The following is a 17793-nucleotide window of genomic DNA, read 5'->3' on the forward strand; positions in this document are numbered from 1 at the left end:
GAATATGTACATTGTGGTTTATTGTCTCATTTGTGATTTACACAAAGTGTACTCATGTTAAAACCACTGCCTTGCGTACGCTTAAAACACACACTCCTCCAAGCATTTCTGCATGTGGAACATTCTGACCTGATGTTGGTCGTTCTGCAATTTAAAGCAACTCTGCAACCAATTCATAACCTTCATTACTACTTTCAACCATGAAAGTGCTTGCCTGGGCATACAGCCAAACAAAAATAAAATATACTTTAAAAAATATTTTAATAACTTTAATATTTATTTAACGGTCAAATGTCAAATGTTATTTGCAGATAAGTGTGTATGGCAAATTTGAAATAAGAAGATAAAAGTCCAAAGTGATTTTATTCATATGGGACAGGTTCATATACTGTAAGGGAGTCAGATGTTTGAAGGTGACCTCTCCATCCCCTGCCTTGTCAGGGGAGAAATATATTACATGTCTCTAACTGTAGGGGAGGGGAGGGATCAGTAGGAATGAGGGGGAAGGAGAAAGGATCAGAATGGGAAGAAGCAGACTGAGAGGAGTGCACTGGTCAGTGCGCAATAAGAGAAAATGAATGGCTGATATAGAGACAGTAGTTTGAGTAGGAGGCGGAGTCAGGGATGACGGGAGAACGTATTATGAATCAGAGGAGGAGTCTTTGATGTCTGTGCTCTCTGTGGCCTCGCTGACTTCACTCATCTCTTTGCTCTCCCCTCCGCTGTCCCTCTCTCCCTCCCTTTCCTGCTCTTGCTCCTCAAGCTTCCCCGAATGCCCCGCGGCGGAGAGTCCCTGAGCTGGGGGCGTGTCCGGACCCCAAACTCGTGCGCCCGGCCTCCTTAACTGTGAGAGGAACAAAGCAACAAAACAGTCCATTAAAACTCACAAGTAAAGGTATGGCCACAGAGCTTGCTGCCATCAATCACAAAGGGTGACGGTTGCCATGGAAACTAATGGGGGCGGCTTGCCTCATCAGCCATGTGGGCTAGGTCTCTCTTCATGGCGTAGGCATCCTCCCCATCAGCATAGTACTTGGGCTCAACTTCACTTATCCTGCAGGGACAATACAGGGAGAGCGGCATTTTGAGGCAGAGAGATCAACATTCATTAATCAGTTCAGTAATTACACACTATCAAATTTTCACTCTTTCATTATCACTGGAATTATAAAACACTTGCACTCATAAATCCAAAGGATTTTGAACTCACACAGGAATTTGAAAACATTCACTAACTTAAATTATAATACTCTAAAACAGCCTTATTGATGGGAACTCTGAAATGGTTATACTCACTGAAACTTCAGCGTGTTCGAGTAAAGATGCAGCGCTGCTCGGTTACTATGTGAGGGAAAAAGAAAAAAACAAAACTGATCTAAATGACACAAATTACAACATACAACAAAACCCAAGAACAAAATTCAGTACACTGTTAATGTACTGTTTAACAGTACGCTACTATGGAGGACTAAATGTGCCAAAATGAAATAATATAAATATGGAATAAGTAATACAAATTATATATGGTGTATATATTACACATTATTTTTATATGATTTATTTCTATAATTCCATATTTACTGATATAATTATTTCATTTTGGCATGTTTAGTTCTCCCTACACTACAGTATATTTTAAAAAGTCTGTGAAATACATTGTTTTTTAGTCTGATGCAGAATTCTACAATGAAAACTGTACTGACATTAAGTTCTGAATTCCTTGAATGTTCTACAAGACAATTAAGGCACAAACTGCTATATTCAGAAATGACAGGTCATTGTAAGATCACAATGTTAAGACATTTGGTGAAACCTACATCAAATTTTGCAAATATTTGTTGACGGCCCACAACAACCTGTGGAAGATTTGGTGGTTAAAAAAGCTAAATTCTATTTTATTGGTATAACCAGACATCACATTAGAATTTCCATGTCTTTGATTTTATTTTCCATCTAAAGTTTTTAGGTACTTGCAAAGAAACTTTCATATCTGAAAATGCAGTTGTGCAAGTTGCCTGAGATGTAAAACAGACGGCAACACAAATACAGACACACACTCAAAATGGCAGACCCGCCACAGGCTTCACGCGGTACCTTTTGCGGACGTGCAGAGACACGTATTTTGCGTTGAAATTTTCAATCATTGCTCGACTGGCCTGGTCCATCAGTTTCTGGGCCAAACCCAGACGCCTGTGAGACCGTTTCACCGCCTGCAGGCAACAGGACAATGACCCAGTTATGCAGTCCGCTCTGACTGACAAGTTTTTCACTCTTATAGAACTACAGTGGTCCAGCCTGCAAGGACTACAGTTATACTCTGCCATGTCTGTTGAGTGGTGGACTCTACTGTGGAGGCAGAGTGATGTACTCTGCAGAGGGGGACACTCTGAAGTGACTGCGGAGACACTATGAGAGGAGTGTGCTTGAACTGATTGTAGATTGGAGCTTTAACAAACATTATTGCATAAAACAAAGTAAAATACATGTTGCTCACCATACACTAGAAAGGAAAAATATATTTTGCTGGGAAAAAACCCTACCAAATCCTCAAAAACTGAAAATAATTCCCAGTATATAAGTGACACCGTCATCTCTACAATGTTTGACGAGATAAATTCAATTCTCCAAAATGCCAGCAGAGAGAGAGAGAGAGAAGTGACTCTCACCAGAGATGTGATGTGTCCATGTGGGACATCATCTGGGTCTTCCTCCCTGTAATGAGATTGAGAAAGGGGAAGGGAGATTCAACACAACCAAAAGACAAGCAGTCTCACAGACAAGCAAGGAGAAAATCTGAGATAGAGTAATGAGTGTGCACACTTACATTTTGGCCAAAACATATCCCACTATTTTTCCGTTCTCGTCTTCAGCTATGTAGGAGAGCTGAAAGGGAAAAAGAGGGAGACTTGAAAACTAACAGGAAATGGCACTTCTCAAACAGCTAGAAACCGTCAGCATCATGAATAACAAAAAAGTACAACTCAACCAGCTAGACACAGACCTGGGGCCAGGACAGGCCATGGTAGAAGTAATACTTCATCTGGTAATTCTCCGGAAGACACAGCAGGTTGCAGTGCTGCATGTTCATCAGATCTTCAGGCTGAAAGAGAGTGAATATTGCACACAGACAGCTCAAGACTGCTACATATTCTGGTCTACATTATACTTATGGTGACGTTGTCTAAGTGTGAGAAAGTCTGCAAGAATTTCCTGACAGTAGTCAGTACACAGTATCATAGCTAACCAACCAGACGTACATCGCCATTGGGAATATGGTGGCAAAACTACCTGGGTAGCAAGCAACTTTACAGGCAGCAATAGAACGCAATGTAGACATCTATCAAGAATATTGCATCCACCAGTTAACAGACCACTTTGATAAATTGCTTAGCCAATGTAAGGCAGCTAGACCAGCCAGTAGGAGGCGCTCTTCTGTGGTACAGTACTACAAGCATGTTAACTAAAAATAACATCAAGTGAACTGCAAGGTGCGTAACTTAACTCAGAGATTTCTAATAGATAGCGGGTTGGCTAGCTAGTTTGCAAAATATAATTAGCTATATCTATAGCAAGTGAAAGTATAGAAAAACATGCACGAACCCGACTACTACTATCACCACCCATTTCGTTTAATACAGCACGGTTTGGCGGTGCCAGGGGCTTGGTTCTTCATTCAAAGTCAATATTGTCCATTTTTGTACCTCTGAGCAAGGTACTTAACATGCATTGCTTCAGGATATATCCAGGTGTATAAATGGATGCAATGTAAATACTGTGTGTAAAAGTTGTGTACGTCGTTCTGGATAGAGCGTCTGGTAAATGCTTGTAATGTAATGTCTAACGTTAGCTAGCTAGCCAGGGATCATTTTTGCGAACGCCTGATGACCGGCTTTCCTTTGCGACACGGTTAGGGTCAGGCGTTGCGAATACTCACCCTGGCGTTGCGAATATTCATTTTGCCTCCGTCTACAGGTTTCCGCTGTTTTAGAAGAGTTACACAATCAACAAATTTATCCAAATACTTTGCCAACCTAAATTACTACAAAAACGTTGCTCGCTCTTGTCTCGCGTGCTAAACCGGAAATGGTAAGAAACAGGAACCCTGCCTCAGTAATTTTGACCAATGCAAAAGGGGAAAACTAAGACCGAGTGGCCACTCAGAGACAAGTCCACGCTTCAATATCCAATAAAATACTAGATTATATTTTGACGAATGTGAAAGATACCCAGTTATATGTTAGCAGAGGCGGAGCCGTGCTACGTAATTCTAAGTATTTCAGAGGTATTTTCTAGGTCGGAGTAATAAATCTTCAGCACTGGATGAAGGAAAGTAAATATCACATATATTTTGAAAGATAACTTGTCTGACTAACCCCCCCTAAATTAACAGAAGTTGGTTGGCAGAGTGAAATACATATTTCAGCTAAATCTAAGTCTACACATCTGCCAGACAATTTTAGTATACATTTTCAATTGGTTTAGACAATTACGTGTTTTAATAATACTTTAGGTATTTACAGCAAGGGCATAACTTTAGTTTGAAGGGGCGGGTCCAAATGTGGGTGGGTTCCATCATCATGCTACATGACAACCTACATGATATATACTTATCTATAAAGTGATTTGTATGTTTATAATTGTGAATTGTGTAGAATTGTGGAGTTAAATTAAGTGTATCATACAGACGGGCGACAAATCAAAGGAAAACCCAACATAAGAGTGTTGGGGCACCACGAGCTGCCAGAACAGCTTCAATGCACCTTGGCATAGATTCTACAAATCTCTGGAACTCTACTGGAGGGATGGAACACCATTCTTCCAAAAGATATTTTCCCTCATTTGGTGTTTTGATGATGGAGAGTGCTGTCTAATACGTTGGTCCAAAATCTTACATAGGTGTTCAATTGGGTTGAGATCTGATGACTGCAAAGGCCACAGTATATGATTCACATCATTTTCATACTCATCTAAGCATTCAGTGACCCCTTGTGCCCTGTGGATGGGGGCATTGTCATCCTGGAAAAGACCACTCTGGTTTTTGCACCACTGAACTCTCAAATGTGCATTTGAAATTAGGTGTTTATGCACTTCAACCTTTTCTATGTAGTTGTTGACAGACTGTTCTTGCTGACAGTCTGATCACATCCTGCATTGATATTCACAGTCACCTGAGGAACAGTTGCTCTTCTGTTTTTCTTTACATATCACAATAATCCACAAGCACCATGATTGTTGAATGTGTGTTCGACCACAATTTCTGACCGTTTACTGATGCCTTTACAATAGATCTAAATGCAGATGTTACTTCAGTCACTGTCCCTATTGAACAGTCTTTGTAACAGAAACTTCTGCCATCCATGCCGCAAAAACGAACCCTCTTTCAAAGTCTCTCAGATCTTCTCCTCTTGCCATCTTGATCCTAAATTGAGGTCAACAGATCTTACTCAACCTTTTTATATATGCCACGGAGCATGATAGGATGTTAATTGCTTATATATCCTCTGAAAACATAATGTTACTGTAAAAGCTGCTTTGGAGTTACCTCTTAAAATGTATTTTCCTGTTTTAGACCACCAACCCCTGAATGTCCTGATAACTCATGAAACCCACACTAAAACTTGCCTGATATCAAAACCTCCAGAAAGAACTCTGTAAAGTAGTAATTCTAGTGTGCCCGAGCCCACAGACATCTGTGGTCCCGGAAAATCGTCTTGGATTTTTCACTTGTATTTTTTTCCAACCAGACCCTGGCTGTGCGTCCCTTTGTTTTTCCACAATGACGCCCTTTTCTTTCTTTTCTTTGTGATTTTCCTCGTGCCATCTCCAACAGCGCAAAAGCAAACTGAATTAACCAATCATAGCACGTGCACTCGACTGAGCACCACCCACGCATGCAAACGACACCGGTTAGGAGAAAAACAGAACAATCAGAGCGCAAAGTAGGCCATGTGAAACCTTCTTACCCAATCAGAACCCAACATTACCGTCCAGGATATGCAAATACTAGGCAGGTGAGCGAAAGTCGGAAACAATTGTATTTTTAGATCAGCCGAAACAGGTGTTTAAACAGGTGAGCGAAAGGTACAGTGAGGTAGGCAAAAAACTAGATCACGAGATCAGGTCCATGGCTTTTCGGTCTGCGTTTATTATCTTCATACAATCTTATCAATAGAATAGCATACAGTAGAGAAACTCAGCTAATCAAGTTGACAATTGATGTTTTATTTTACAGCGTTGTTTTATGAGTTATTTGCGTTGTATCAAGTGAAACGCGACAATTTTTGAGCCGTGTAGTACGTAGACTTAAATTGTTTTTGTTTCCTGAAAATGTTGCGAAATTGTTTTATGATTATAGTAGTATAGGTTACAGAACATAATGCTTGTAAGACTATATCCCTCAAAGATTGGGAGAGGGAGCAAGCGAACGTCAAATCCGAAGACCTTTTGACTCTTTGTGGGACGGTTCGGAAATGGACCCTCTGTGGGTGGAGTCAGTCCTGCGGGTTGGAAAGAAACGGTACCGAGTGATTCTGAATGGACTTCATTTCAGTTGGACCCAGCTTGACAAGCAAAACCGGGATAAAAAAACTGGTGAGACAAGACGCAGGCTATATATTTTTCCCCAGTGTAGCTTCATATATTCAATCCATATTTATGATTGTTTGCACTTTCCAAGATTTGTTTTCGTTGCAATCCGTTTATACACACGTTTGTTTATACGCACGTGTTTGTCTCACACTTTTCCTTTCTCCAAAATGCATAGGTATATTTTTCGTGATTCACTTTACAAGTCTTTCTGTTACCCCTTTCAATGTAATAATATATTCCTTCATTTCTTTCTTTTCCTAAAATTTCACATGCGGTCTCTATTGTGGTCACGTAGTTCAACAGGCTGTACATGAGAAAAATTACCACACCAAAATGTATTGTGCCTATGCGACAATGGCCTTATGGATCACTTGAACGAAGGGTCATTCACCTTTTCACAGTTCATGCCTCACGTAGATAAAAACTGAGAGATCGTGACATGCAGTCACTGCTAAATTAAGGACGACTGCATCACTTTACCGCATGTCTTATTTTACAGTTTGTTTCACAACGAAAAGACATGCGTATATATTAGTGTTAATGTATGTGTGCCATAGAGCCAGCTGAATAACTGATCCAACCTGTCTGACAGAGAGAGAAAACAATGTAAATGTAGTGAACTCAGTTTTTCTATAGAAATTGTTCAATGGAAACATTTCTCAACAGGAAAATAAATGTTTGATCACAGTACTGACAGCCCTGGTGAAGTTTGTGCAGTTGGTGAAAAATCTTGAATAAACATACCTTTTTCATGGGGGTTGGGGCCTTAGATGCTCCACATAGCCAGCGACATTTCTGTCATACCATTGCAGGAGGGGAACCTGCGATAGAACCTGTTGTACTTCACCGACATGTCATACAGCCCAGACATGACTGACAAACATTTTAAAAAAGACATGAAAGGCACACCCAGCGTGTTACAGCACACACAAACACATGCGCCCAACCCAATGCTCCTCCATCCGAACATACATGCACTATATTTCAGTACAGGACTATATATAGAGCCAGGTTGTCATGAGCTTTAACCAGTTATCGATAGCATTCTTTAAAGGCTGATAAAGGCAGTGTCATGGTTATTCCCGCATTTGTGCCTATTATGCAATGTTGGTGCCAGTGCTGAAGTAGACTGAGAAGTGCTTTTGACTGTTTAGTTTCAGTTCCTGTATCAGAGTTGATTGGTGTGGAGGAGGGGAAAGCTGAGATTCAGCCACAAAAGAAAGTGGAGGAGTCAGAGCTACATTTTACTGGTGAGTTACAGCCAGCATCTCCATCTGAGTCACAGCCAGCATCTCAATCTGAATCACAGCCAGCATCTCAATCTGAGTCACAGCCAGCATCTCAATCTGAGTCACAGCCAGCATCTCAATCTGAGTCACAGCGAGCATCTCAATCTGAGTCACAGCGAGCATCTCAATCTGAGTCACAGCCAGCATCTCAATCTGAGTCACAGCCAGCATCTCAATCTGAGTCACAGCGAGCATCTCAATCTGAGTCACAGCCAGCATCTCAATCTGAGTCACAGCCAGCATCTCATTCCCCCCTCCTACTGGTTAATCTCTCCTCCTCTGCGCTCAGTGTTTTCTGTGAAGCGTGGTCGCCACGGGGGCGGTTCTGCGAGGCTGTGGACAGTGGGCCGGACCCAGTTCACCTGCAGCAGCCGAGACCTGCGGGACCACTGGGTCACAAAGCTGAGAGCCGCGCTCAGGGAGAAGAGTGAGTACGCCTGTCCACAGTCCCTGGGCCTGCCCATGGTCCCTGGTCCCACCCACAGTCCCTGGGCCTGCCCATGGTCCCTGCATCCGCCCATGGTCCCTGCGTGCAGTCATTTGTCCCTGTGTGCGGCACATGGTAGCCCCCACAAGGTCATACCTACAGATGTTTATTATACAAAAATATTTGAATGGTAAACGTATGTAGAAGCAGAGTAGGGTGTGGGACTTCACCCTGCATGATATCTCTTGTTTTCTGGGTGTCATAACCCACCCGCTCCTGCTGTGTGCTACCAATTTCTCATCATCGCCCACGTTCTCTCCATCTTGATCTCCTCTCTCCCTTCCTCTCTCCGCTCTCTCTCTCACTCCCTCTCTCTGCTCTCTCTCTCTTCATCTCTGCTCTCTTTTGTCTCTCTGTCTCAGGTGGCTCGCGGCCCCAGCGGCTTCTGGTGTTCATTAACCCGTTTGGAGGGAAGAAGAGGGGTGTGCAGATCTATCGCACCCTGGTCTCCCCCCTCCTGGAGCTGGCTGGGATCAGTGCTCATGTCGTGGGTGAGAAATATATAAAAACGCGATTTGAAAAATCCTGACATCATCGAATCACCAGACTCAAATTGTTGTGCACCCGCTTGTTCCGCACCCCCATTCACCTCACATTTTGGGTTACGCCATATCTCCCACCTCTCCGCTGTGCCGCCAATAGCCGCACACCAAGAGCACTGCCTTTGATGTGTGTGCACCCCTCTGATGGACTCACCTTTGACCCAGTGACTATTTCAAACCGTACTGTCCACACAGTACTACAGGAAAGCCAGTGACTATTTTACACCCTATAGGACACACAGTACTACAGGAAAGCCTTTGACTATTTACATCGCACTGGACACACAGTACTACAGGAGAGTCAGTGACTATTTAACATCCACATACTGTATATACTGTGTGTCCTGTGTATGCCTCACTGACCATAAGTGGTTGCCTGTGGTAAGCTGGTGAGTTGCTAGGGAGCTCTCATGCTGTGGTTACCTGAGGAGCACTGACACTTAATCCCACCCTGCACACCAGAACCAAGCCCACTGCACACCAGACATAACCCCGAAATACACAAACACCTTTTATGTTATAAGGTGTGTGCAACTGGTGCCTTTACAGACTGAGCCACTTAGCTGTTCTACATATATATTTATCTTAAATGCATCATTGTATGTTGAATTGGAGGGAGAGATAAGACTGGGTCACTGGACCTGTAATCATTTACCAAGATATGTCATGCTGCCATAGTGACCGTTCGGTCGCTCCTGTCAATAATGACTTGGGAATCAGTAAGAAGCTCTGTGAGAAACTTCCCTTCCCCCCTCTGCACAGTGACGGAGCGAGCTAACCAGGCCAGAGACCACATCCTGAAGAAGGAGTTAACCGGGTTCGATGGGTAAGGAGGAGAGACAGACACAGACTTACACACACACACACACACACACACACACACTGGAAAGGTTGGTAACGAGTCGAGGCCCCTCCTCGGTCAGAGAGGGTGTCCGAGTGGCCCGGCTCACACACAGCAATGCTCTATTAAAGCCGTCACGTCTCTGCATGTCAGCCAGCAGGTAGGAAGTCTTAGCCACAGCTGATTTCCCTACACCACACTGCCATTTACATCGGCTGCTTTACACAACACTGGCCAGGCAGGTTCCCAATCTGACCTCTGACCTCTGACCTCTGCTCTGTTCCACCAGGTCTTTCTTCATTTCAGTTTGGAACTAAAACAGCCCAGCTGTCGCACTCGGGGGCTTCAGGGCTTTTGTAGTGTAACTTGTCTTTTTAATCCTGGTGTTGATTTTGTCCTTATTTGGCGTGGCCGGTCGTAGTCTTGAGCCTGTTCCATCACTGTAACTTGAGTTGTCAGTTTGACAGAGAACAGACTCGCACACGTGTCCTCTTAATACTCCTAAATGTCTGCAGCCAGCTGCTCCTTCTGTTCACACTTCAGCCGTCCAGCTGGTGCAGTTTAGCAGGGACAGAGCTCCATAGCCTCTTCATATCACAGTTTAATGACATCATCATTAGGTAAATCATTAGTTATCATGAATTAAATACACAATAATTACTACTCTACTTTCACTCTCTCCATCATCCCTCCTCTCTCTCTCTCTCTCTCTCTCCCCCCTCACTCTCTCTGTCTCTCGCTCCCCTTCATCTCAATCTTCATCATCTCAGGGTGGTGTGTGTGGGCGGGGACGGAATGTTCAGTGAGCTTCTTCACGGTGTGATTGGGCGGACGCAGCAGGAGGCGGGCCTATCGGAACACGACCCCACCGTGACCCTGCAGCCCTGCAACCTCCACATCGGCATCATTCCAGCCGGTGAGAGGCCAGCAGCAGCACCGTCACATTATCATTATGGGAATGATGATCCGTTTCATTATCACAAGAATTACCATCCGCACTATCATTACCATCTAAATGAGCAAGTAGTTGGTTTAGACGGTCTGCTAACTGTGAATTATGAACATTGTCATATGCATGATTGTTACGGTAATTATCAGTGGCATTATCGTTGTGATTGTGTTTTAATCATCTGCTTTTGTTTGAAATGCTTTGTCTTTTCTCCGTGTGATTTCAGAGAAAATGGTAGTTTGTAATACCAGTGCCTTGTGTGTATGTGTGCGTGCTGCAGGCTCAACAGACTGTGTGTGCTTTGCCACTGTGGGTGTGAACGATCCCGTTACCTCTACTCTCCATATCATTATCGGTGAGTAATCGCACTGAAGAACCATCCCCTGTGGCATTAATGCAGTTATCCCAACACAGCAACACTCTTACACACGTCCGCATATGGTAGACTGTTCTGGAGATTTATACTGAAAATTCAAACTGCCGCTGTCCCGCCCCTCTTTCAGGAGACTCCCAGCCATTGGATGTGTGTTCCGTCCATCACCTCAACTCGCTAGTTCGCTACTCCGTCTCCATGGTGGGCTACGGTTTCTACGGTGACGTGCTGGCGGAGAGCGAGAGACATCGCTGGATGGGGCCTCTCAGATACGATTACTCAGGTCTGTGAGTTGGCTAGCGGTTGTACCTGAACGTGGTTCCCAAAGCACGGCTCGCCTGCCAGGGTTAGGTTCTGAACACCGGGTTCAGTCCACACGGTACCAGAACCGCACTGAGGGTGAACACCAGGGCTGGGATCCATCCTGGTGGGGGGAGAGAGCAATCAGTGAGCGGGGGAAATGGTGGAAATGAATCTCAACAATAAAACTGTGTAAATCTGTTATTTCAGTAAATACACAATAAGCTCTTTTACAATCCATACCACCCCTCTTCTCTCCCCAGGCTGTATGATGTATCTGAGCAACCGGAGTTATTCTGGGGTGGTTCAGTTCCTGCCTGCAGACCCCCAGTACTCCAGCCCTCGGGACAACACGCGCTGCCTCTCCGGGTGAATAGCAACAAATTACCATTACTGGAACATTATGCTAACGCGATAACATTATTCTAACATGATTATAATGCACCATAACATAATATCCTCCTCCCCTCTACGCCACAGTTGTAGAAAAATAACCAGAGCATGTAAGCCAGATGGTCTCAGGAGATCAGCAGTAGGCCTGTTTTGTGTATGGGAAATGTCAGCTACATGGAACAAACCCTACCTTCGTTCTGAAGGAGCATGCATGGAGATGCTTCTGTTCAAGGGTCCCCCTTGTGGTGATAAAATCGGCCTATATGTGTCTCGCCACAAAACTGAAATGCATACACACACACACACACACACAGTCATGCAAAGGCACTACTAGAGACACAAACACACACACAGTGCTCATGCATGGGCACATGCACATTTTAGGACAGAAATGAAAGGGAGGTGCCTGTAAACAGGTGATGCATGTGACGTGTTTGGGTGTTCACGTGTGTGTGTGTTTCATGGTGGCGGTGTTTCTTAGAGGTTAAGGCCTCTTAAGTGTGTCTTAAGTTACCAGGCTTGTAACACAGAGGGTATGGGTTCTAAGTCTAGGTGGGGCAGTGCCGTTGTATCCTTGAACAATAGAGCTCTTCACCTGAACATCCAGCTGCAGAAATGCAAATAATTCAGCCAACATTAGTATGTATGTGCTGACCTTCGATTCCAGGTGCCGGGTGTGTTCCGAGAGCACAGAGAGGCTCTTCCCCCAATCAGATGCCAGCTCCAACGCCAGCTCCTACTCCACCTCTCAGTACAGCCAGGACAGCAGCCTATCAGATGGTGAGACACTGTCCACGTCTTCAGACAGGGCAGCCGTGGGTCTTTGGAGATCTCAAAAGTGCTTGCATTTCAGTGCATGAAATTCACGGTTGTTGAAGTGTCAGGATTTGGCAGAGTGCTTAGATGTACTCATCGCAAAAATATTTCTTGTATCTTGGCATACCCAACACGTATGAAAACCCAAACGGCATTCTGTATTCCAAAGCATGTCCTCTCACTGCTTCACTTGTCAGTGAGGTTGGGGTTTTAAATCAAAATAATAAAACAGTAAATGATCATTCACAGATCTTGACAGCTTCAAAAATTATCCTTGAAAGTGAGTGTAAAGCCTATCAATTAAATATGAAGCCCAAACAACACATGAATATAAGAACATAAGAGTAGATAAAAATGCAGCACTTCCTCAGGCCTGGACTTTTGGGTATTAACGTGCTGTAACCCCTTCCCCATCCCTTCTATTCTCAATGCCCCTCCCACTGTCCCTCCCCTCTTGTCTCCTCCCATTCCTGATGTTCCCTGCCCAGGTGACTGGGTGAGCCTAGAGGGCAGGTTCAGGTGCGTCTCCCTCACCTGCATGTCCAGCTCCTGCCCCCGCAGCCCGCTGGGCCTCTCCCCCGCTGCTCACCTGGCCGACGGGACAGGCGACCTCATCCTGGTGCGGGACACCCATGCCATGGGGTTCCTCAAGTACCTGCACCGGCACACCAACACGGAGGACCAGGTGAGACACTGCTGCTGTCACCGTTCTCTCTGCAAACAGGAAGCAGGAAGCAGGAAGCGGGTGTGCTGCACCAGAACGTACCTTAGAGGGATCCTAAGGTATGTTCTGGTACAGCACCTTAGAGGGGCATGGGGCAGGGCAGGACAGCAGTGCTCTCTGTGACCTGCCATTAATGCAGGTTCCCATTTCAGAAGATCATTTTAACTTAAGGAAGTGAGGACTAATGTTAGAGAACTGGACTAATAAGAAGAGGTTGCTGGTTTAAATCCCAGATTGTGGCACTAGTATTTCTAAATTAGAATTATTTAGGTGAATACCTGGCCATGTAAATTCATCCCGATGTTCTCCATTTTCCGAAGTTCGACCTGCCCTTTGTGGAGGTCCACCGCGTGCGGGCGGTGCGCTTCTCTCTCCCCCCTGGAGAGGTGGAGAGCGACGAAGAGGAGAAGGTGGAGGAAGGAGAGAAGGGGATGGAGGAGGGCAAGGTGGAGCTGGAGGGCGAGAGGGACAGGCCGACGCGGAGGAGCGTCTCCCAGCAGCACCTCGCGGAGAGGGGAGAGGAACGAGGGATGGGAGACTACAGGAAGAAAAAGAAGAGGGACTTCCTTTGTGGGCCGTGCTGCAGCAGGGCTCCCTCGGTCTCTGTGTGGAACTGTGATGGAGAGATCCTTCCGTACACAGACATCCTGTGCAGGTGAGCAGCCTCTCTCTCTCCCTCTCTGCCATCTCTAACTTCCTGTCTATCCACATCTGTTTCTGTGCCTGTATGAGTCTCCTTTAATATACACACCAGTAGCAGTTCTAGTCTTATCACAAGGGAGGCAGTGTCATCCATTTTAATCTCCATTTCCTTTCTCTTCATCTCTATATGGATACATACAGCTATACTTTCACAGTGGCGACAGAAGGGAGATAAGGGAACCATTAAATTCAGATTAACTGTGTCTTTAGGAAGACGATCCAACCAGCATTCCCTGAGTCCCTGAGCATGCGTCTTCATTCATAGCTCACACAGTACGCTTAAAACATGCAATTATTGAAAAGCAGCTTAGCTGCTCAGCTCCTCACCTTGTGGTCGACTGTGCGTTTTTCCATTCCCGTGTCAGAGACATCAGCGTTACCCTGTCATTTTAACTAACCCCCGCCCACTGCCTCTTCCCAGGGTGCACGGCCAGCTGGTGCGTCTGTTCGCCCGGGGAATCGAGGACGGGGCGGGAACCCGCAACTGCCGAGCAGGAAGCAGGAAGTGCAAGGGAAGATGTGTTCTGCACACCTGACGGACATGTCAAGCCGCCCATTCTTAAAAGGCTGGCCTGGGCGACACCTCGCTGGCTAGAGGCAGAGCAGAAGGTGGGCGGAGTTAGGTCAAAGTGCACAACAGGTGTTACATTTTATTATGTCTTATGTCCATTACATTCTTTCAATAAAGATTCTTAACTCCAGATCACTGTTGTTTAAGGCCATGTTTTAGACATTTCAGATTTATAATTATTACAACTCCAGAAGGAGGATTTCAGCTCTTCAAGTTTATCACTCGTCTCTTCTACACTGAAAACGGTGTTTACAAAGACGCTGCGTAAACAGGAAATAGTCAGAGCCCAACTATTATTAGTTTCTTGCCAGCATCTTGTGATGAGAGGTGCTGCCTCACTTAGGAGTCTCTCATACTGCGGGGGGAGGGGTGGTCCCTACAGGGAAAAAAAGTCCTCACAGTTTTACTGGAGTGGAGACGCATGCACACAACCACACACTCAGAGACCACACATTGAGCAGAGGCAGAAAGCAGTGCTTTATTGAAAAAAGAAGATGATTTGAGCTGCTGCAGAACAGTAGCTCCATCTCCTGAAAACATTGTGATCACAGTTCAACAGAAGCTACAAAGAAATCCAGTAAAACCAAAAAGAAAACCCCAATAGAAATCTAAAACCCCAATAGAAATCGAAAACCCCAAAATCTGGAAAACAAAAAGTGGAATTATAAAAATCAGACATGGTACTGAGTGTAGTCACTTTGGTCAAGGCTTTTCTAACCTGTGTATGGAGCACGAGTTTGACCCCTCCCCCCTCCCCCCCCCCCCCTTCCTCCCCACCCGGTGAGCCTGTGGGGAGGGGGCGTGTCCCAGGAGCGCAGAGACATTCCCGCAGCTACACAGGGTACCTGTGAGCGAGAGCACCAGACACTGTGTTAAGCGGGCGGCGCAGGGCAGGACAGGCTGCGATTAACGCACGTGCCCTTTTCAGAAAAGCGGTGGGCTGGATCAGCTCTCCGATTGGCTGGCATCCTTTCAAGTGAATCACTTTTTTTTTTAAATTATTTTAAATTTGCACTGAAAATTTGAAGTGATTAAAAACACTTTAGTTTTGCCTTCTCGACCCACCTTACCTTCGAACTACATCCAGCCCTATAAAATGGACTCAACACACAAATGAATATTTGTTCTTTCCATGTTGTTCCCTGCATTTCCATGTAAACACAAACAAGCCTTTTGAAGAGCGATACCAGAGTATACAGTAACAGTCACATGAAATGTGATATTCCTACTTCAACAGCACACACCAATGCAGCTGAGCACATTGTAGAATAGTAGCTAATATTAATATCCTAAAGTGTATAGTGGGACACAAATCATACACTATATTAACTTACAAACAAACACCAAATATACTATAGTACATTGTCTCATTACAGCCTCCAGTATGTTATACATCACTGTGACTAGCGTTACATTGTACTTGTTACCATGGTAACAACCCTGGGGGCCCTCTGACTCTCCAAAGCACTACCACAGATACAGACCAATTAGACACTCTGCTTCATCTAAAATGGCAGTCTCTCTACCACTGATGTGGAAATATTCCAATTTGGAACATCTTATGAATATTCATCAAGGGTGTGGCCAAAGACAGTGCTACAGTGGGTGTTGTTTAAGTACACATCTTCATGAATATTCAAACTCTTAAATAGTGCTGGAAATGCTTTTTACCAATAGGAACCACCAGTTGCTAGGACGTAGAGAGGACACGGAAGCTGACCATCTGATTGGTCAAGAATCTGGGAACCTACTCTGACAAAGGAATGAACTTTTGTAAACAAATAGGAATGAAGCACAAGGAAAAACCAACGCTAAATATATGGAATGAAACCTATATAATGGTTTACAAAACCAGGAGGTTGCAGGTTCAGACCCAGGTGGGGCATTGCTGTTGTACCCTTGGTCACAGTCCTGAACCTGATCTACCTCGGTAAACACAGCGTTCTAGAGAAACTATGCAGCAAAGTCACCCTGAATACCAGTTAAAGGGATAGTTCACTTTCTGGATTTAAAAAAAAATATATTATTTTACTTTTTGTCTATGTATTCAATGGGTCTCCAGACAGTTTTTCTGTGCACTGAAAGATATTTTCGATATTTCCAGAAGTTTCTGAAGACCTGCTGCTTCACAGTGGCTGTTATAGAGGCACTCTGGGATTTGTGGTCTGAAGTGGTGGAAGCTGCTTGGGGGATAATAAAATATCCTTCACTGCACATAAACTGTCAGGGCCAATCAGAAGCACATGTTAACAATTGAAATAGCATCACAAAACCACAGAAAGAGAACCATCTCTTAAAGAAATAACATAAGAAATCCTAGAAAGTGCTGTGCATATTAATTATTAAGAAGAGCCTAAGAAACCTAAAAAAACACTGCCTTTAATGCAACACTATCGTTAATCTCCAACACACACACTCACCCACCCACCCACCACAGCAACAACAGTTAAAATTATCATGTTATATTCATGACTGATCTGGTTTACAATCAGAAACTATACGATAATTAAGTGAGCGCGTATTCTTACAATCACAACTGTATTTATGAATTATTATTCATAGCATCATTGTTATTGTTTCAAGTTAGTAAGGGACAGTAAAGATTGGAGGGAGGGATGTCAGACGAGTTTTCAGATGCAGTAAAACCTGTTTAACTTGAATGTTCCCCTGCTCCCTTCCACTTATATCCTCTCCCTTCCTCACTGTGGCTGGAGACTCAAGTGTCTTTAGAGCGCCCTCTTTTGAGCAGTTATGATACTGCAGAACATTCATCACTTCAACTATAAGTGCAGATGCACTTCCTCTATCCCTCCCTCCAGTATTAAGTGCGATTGGGTTGTACGTGTGTGTGTGTGTATGGGGGGGTGGTCACTGTGTGTGTGTGTGTGTGTGTATGGGGGGGGGGGGGGTCACTGTGTGTGTGTGTGTGTGGGGGGGGGGGGTCACTGTGTGTGTGTGTGTGTGTGGGCGGGGGGGGGGGTCACTGTGTGTGTGTATGGGGGGGGGGGTGTCACTGTGTGTGTGTGTGTGTGTGGGCGGGGGGGGGGGTCACTGTGTGTGTGTGTGTGTGTGTGTGGGCGGGGGGGGGGTCACTGTGTGTGTGTGTGTGTGTGTATGGGGGGGGGGTCACTGTGTGTGTGTGTGTGTGTGTGTGTGTGTGTGTGTGTGTATGGGGGGGGGTCACTGTGTGTGTGTGTATGGGGGGGGTCACTGTGTGT

At 44.9% G+C, this 17793-nt stretch overlaps 2 protein-coding genes and 1 long non-coding RNA gene across 4 annotated transcripts; 1 reads left to right on the top strand and 2 right to left on the bottom strand.

Annotated features, from left to right (window-relative positions):
• Window positions 1-242: 242 nt before the first annotated feature.
• On the bottom strand, window positions 243-4103 carry naa10 (N-alpha-acetyltransferase 10, NatA catalytic subuni). Of its 2 annotated transcripts, none has more exons than XM_035383592.1 (8): window positions 3601-3723; window positions 3002-3100; window positions 2825-2883; window positions 2667-2712; window positions 2095-2210; window positions 1297-1341; window positions 970-1054; window positions 243-844 (listed from the first exon to the last, which is right to left on the bottom strand). In XM_035383592.1, the coding sequence occupies exons 1-8, from the start codon at window positions 3622-3624 to the stop codon at window positions 641-643; spliced, it is 678 nt and encodes a 225-aa protein (XP_035239483.1). In that variant the 5' UTR covers window positions 3625-3723; the 3' UTR covers window positions 243-640. The 2 variants fall into 2 exon arrangements, with proteins under 2 accessions (XP_035239483.1, XP_035239484.1); XM_035383593.1 differs by lacking the exon at window positions 3601-3723 and adding an exon at window positions 3935-4103 and having other exon boundaries at window positions 641-844.
• Window positions 4104-5881: 1778 nt separating this feature from the next.
• On the top strand, window positions 5882-14705 carry zgc:158263 (ceramide kinase family protein). The gene is made up of 14 exons (XM_035381908.1): window positions 5882-6011; window positions 6404-6591; window positions 7743-7838; window positions 8167-8304; window positions 8727-8855; window positions 9669-9732; window positions 10518-10663; window positions 10977-11051; window positions 11200-11352; window positions 11633-11738; window positions 12430-12542; window positions 13067-13263; window positions 13623-13957; window positions 14426-14705. The coding sequence occupies exons 1-14, from the start codon at window positions 5995-5997 to the stop codon at window positions 14538-14540; spliced, it is 1872 nt and encodes a 623-aa protein (XP_035237799.1). The 5' UTR covers window positions 5882-5994; the 3' UTR covers window positions 14541-14705.
• On the bottom strand, window positions 6117-8138 carry LOC118207829. Its single transcript, XR_004761463.1, has 2 exons — window positions 7333-8138; window positions 6117-6497 (listed from the first exon to the last, which is right to left on the bottom strand). It is a non-coding gene; the product is annotated as an uncharacterized LOC118207829 (long non-coding RNA).
• Window positions 14706-17793: the final 3088 nt, after the last annotated feature.

Source organism: Anguilla anguilla, chromosome 11 (assembly GCF_013347855.1).
Source record: "Anguilla anguilla isolate fAngAng1 chromosome 11, fAngAng1.pri, whole genome shotgun sequence".
Classification (NCBI taxonomy): domain Eukaryota; kingdom Metazoa; phylum Chordata; class Actinopteri; order Anguilliformes; family Anguillidae; genus Anguilla; species Anguilla anguilla.

Coding starts and splice junctions, on each gene's coding strand:
- naa10 (XM_035383592.1), bottom strand. CDS start 3,624: ATGGGTGGTGATAGTAGTAGTCGG. Junction 2,211..2,666: donor ATGGACACATCACATCTCTG/GTGAGAGTCACT, acceptor TGTTGCCTGCAG/GCGGTGAAACGGTCTCACAG. Junction 1,055..1,296: donor TCGAACACGCTGAAGTTTCA/GTGAGTATAACC, acceptor TTGTCCCTGCAG/GATAAGTGAAGTTGAGCCCA.
- zgc:158263 (XM_035381908.1), top strand. Junction 8,856..9,668: donor GATCAGTGCTCATGTCGTGG/GTGAGAAATATA, acceptor CCCTCTGCACAG/TGACGGAGCGAGCTAACCAG. Junction 11,739..12,429: donor AACACGCGCTGCCTCTCCGG/GTGAATAGCAAC, acceptor CTTCGATTCCAG/GTGCCGGGTGTGTTCCGAGA.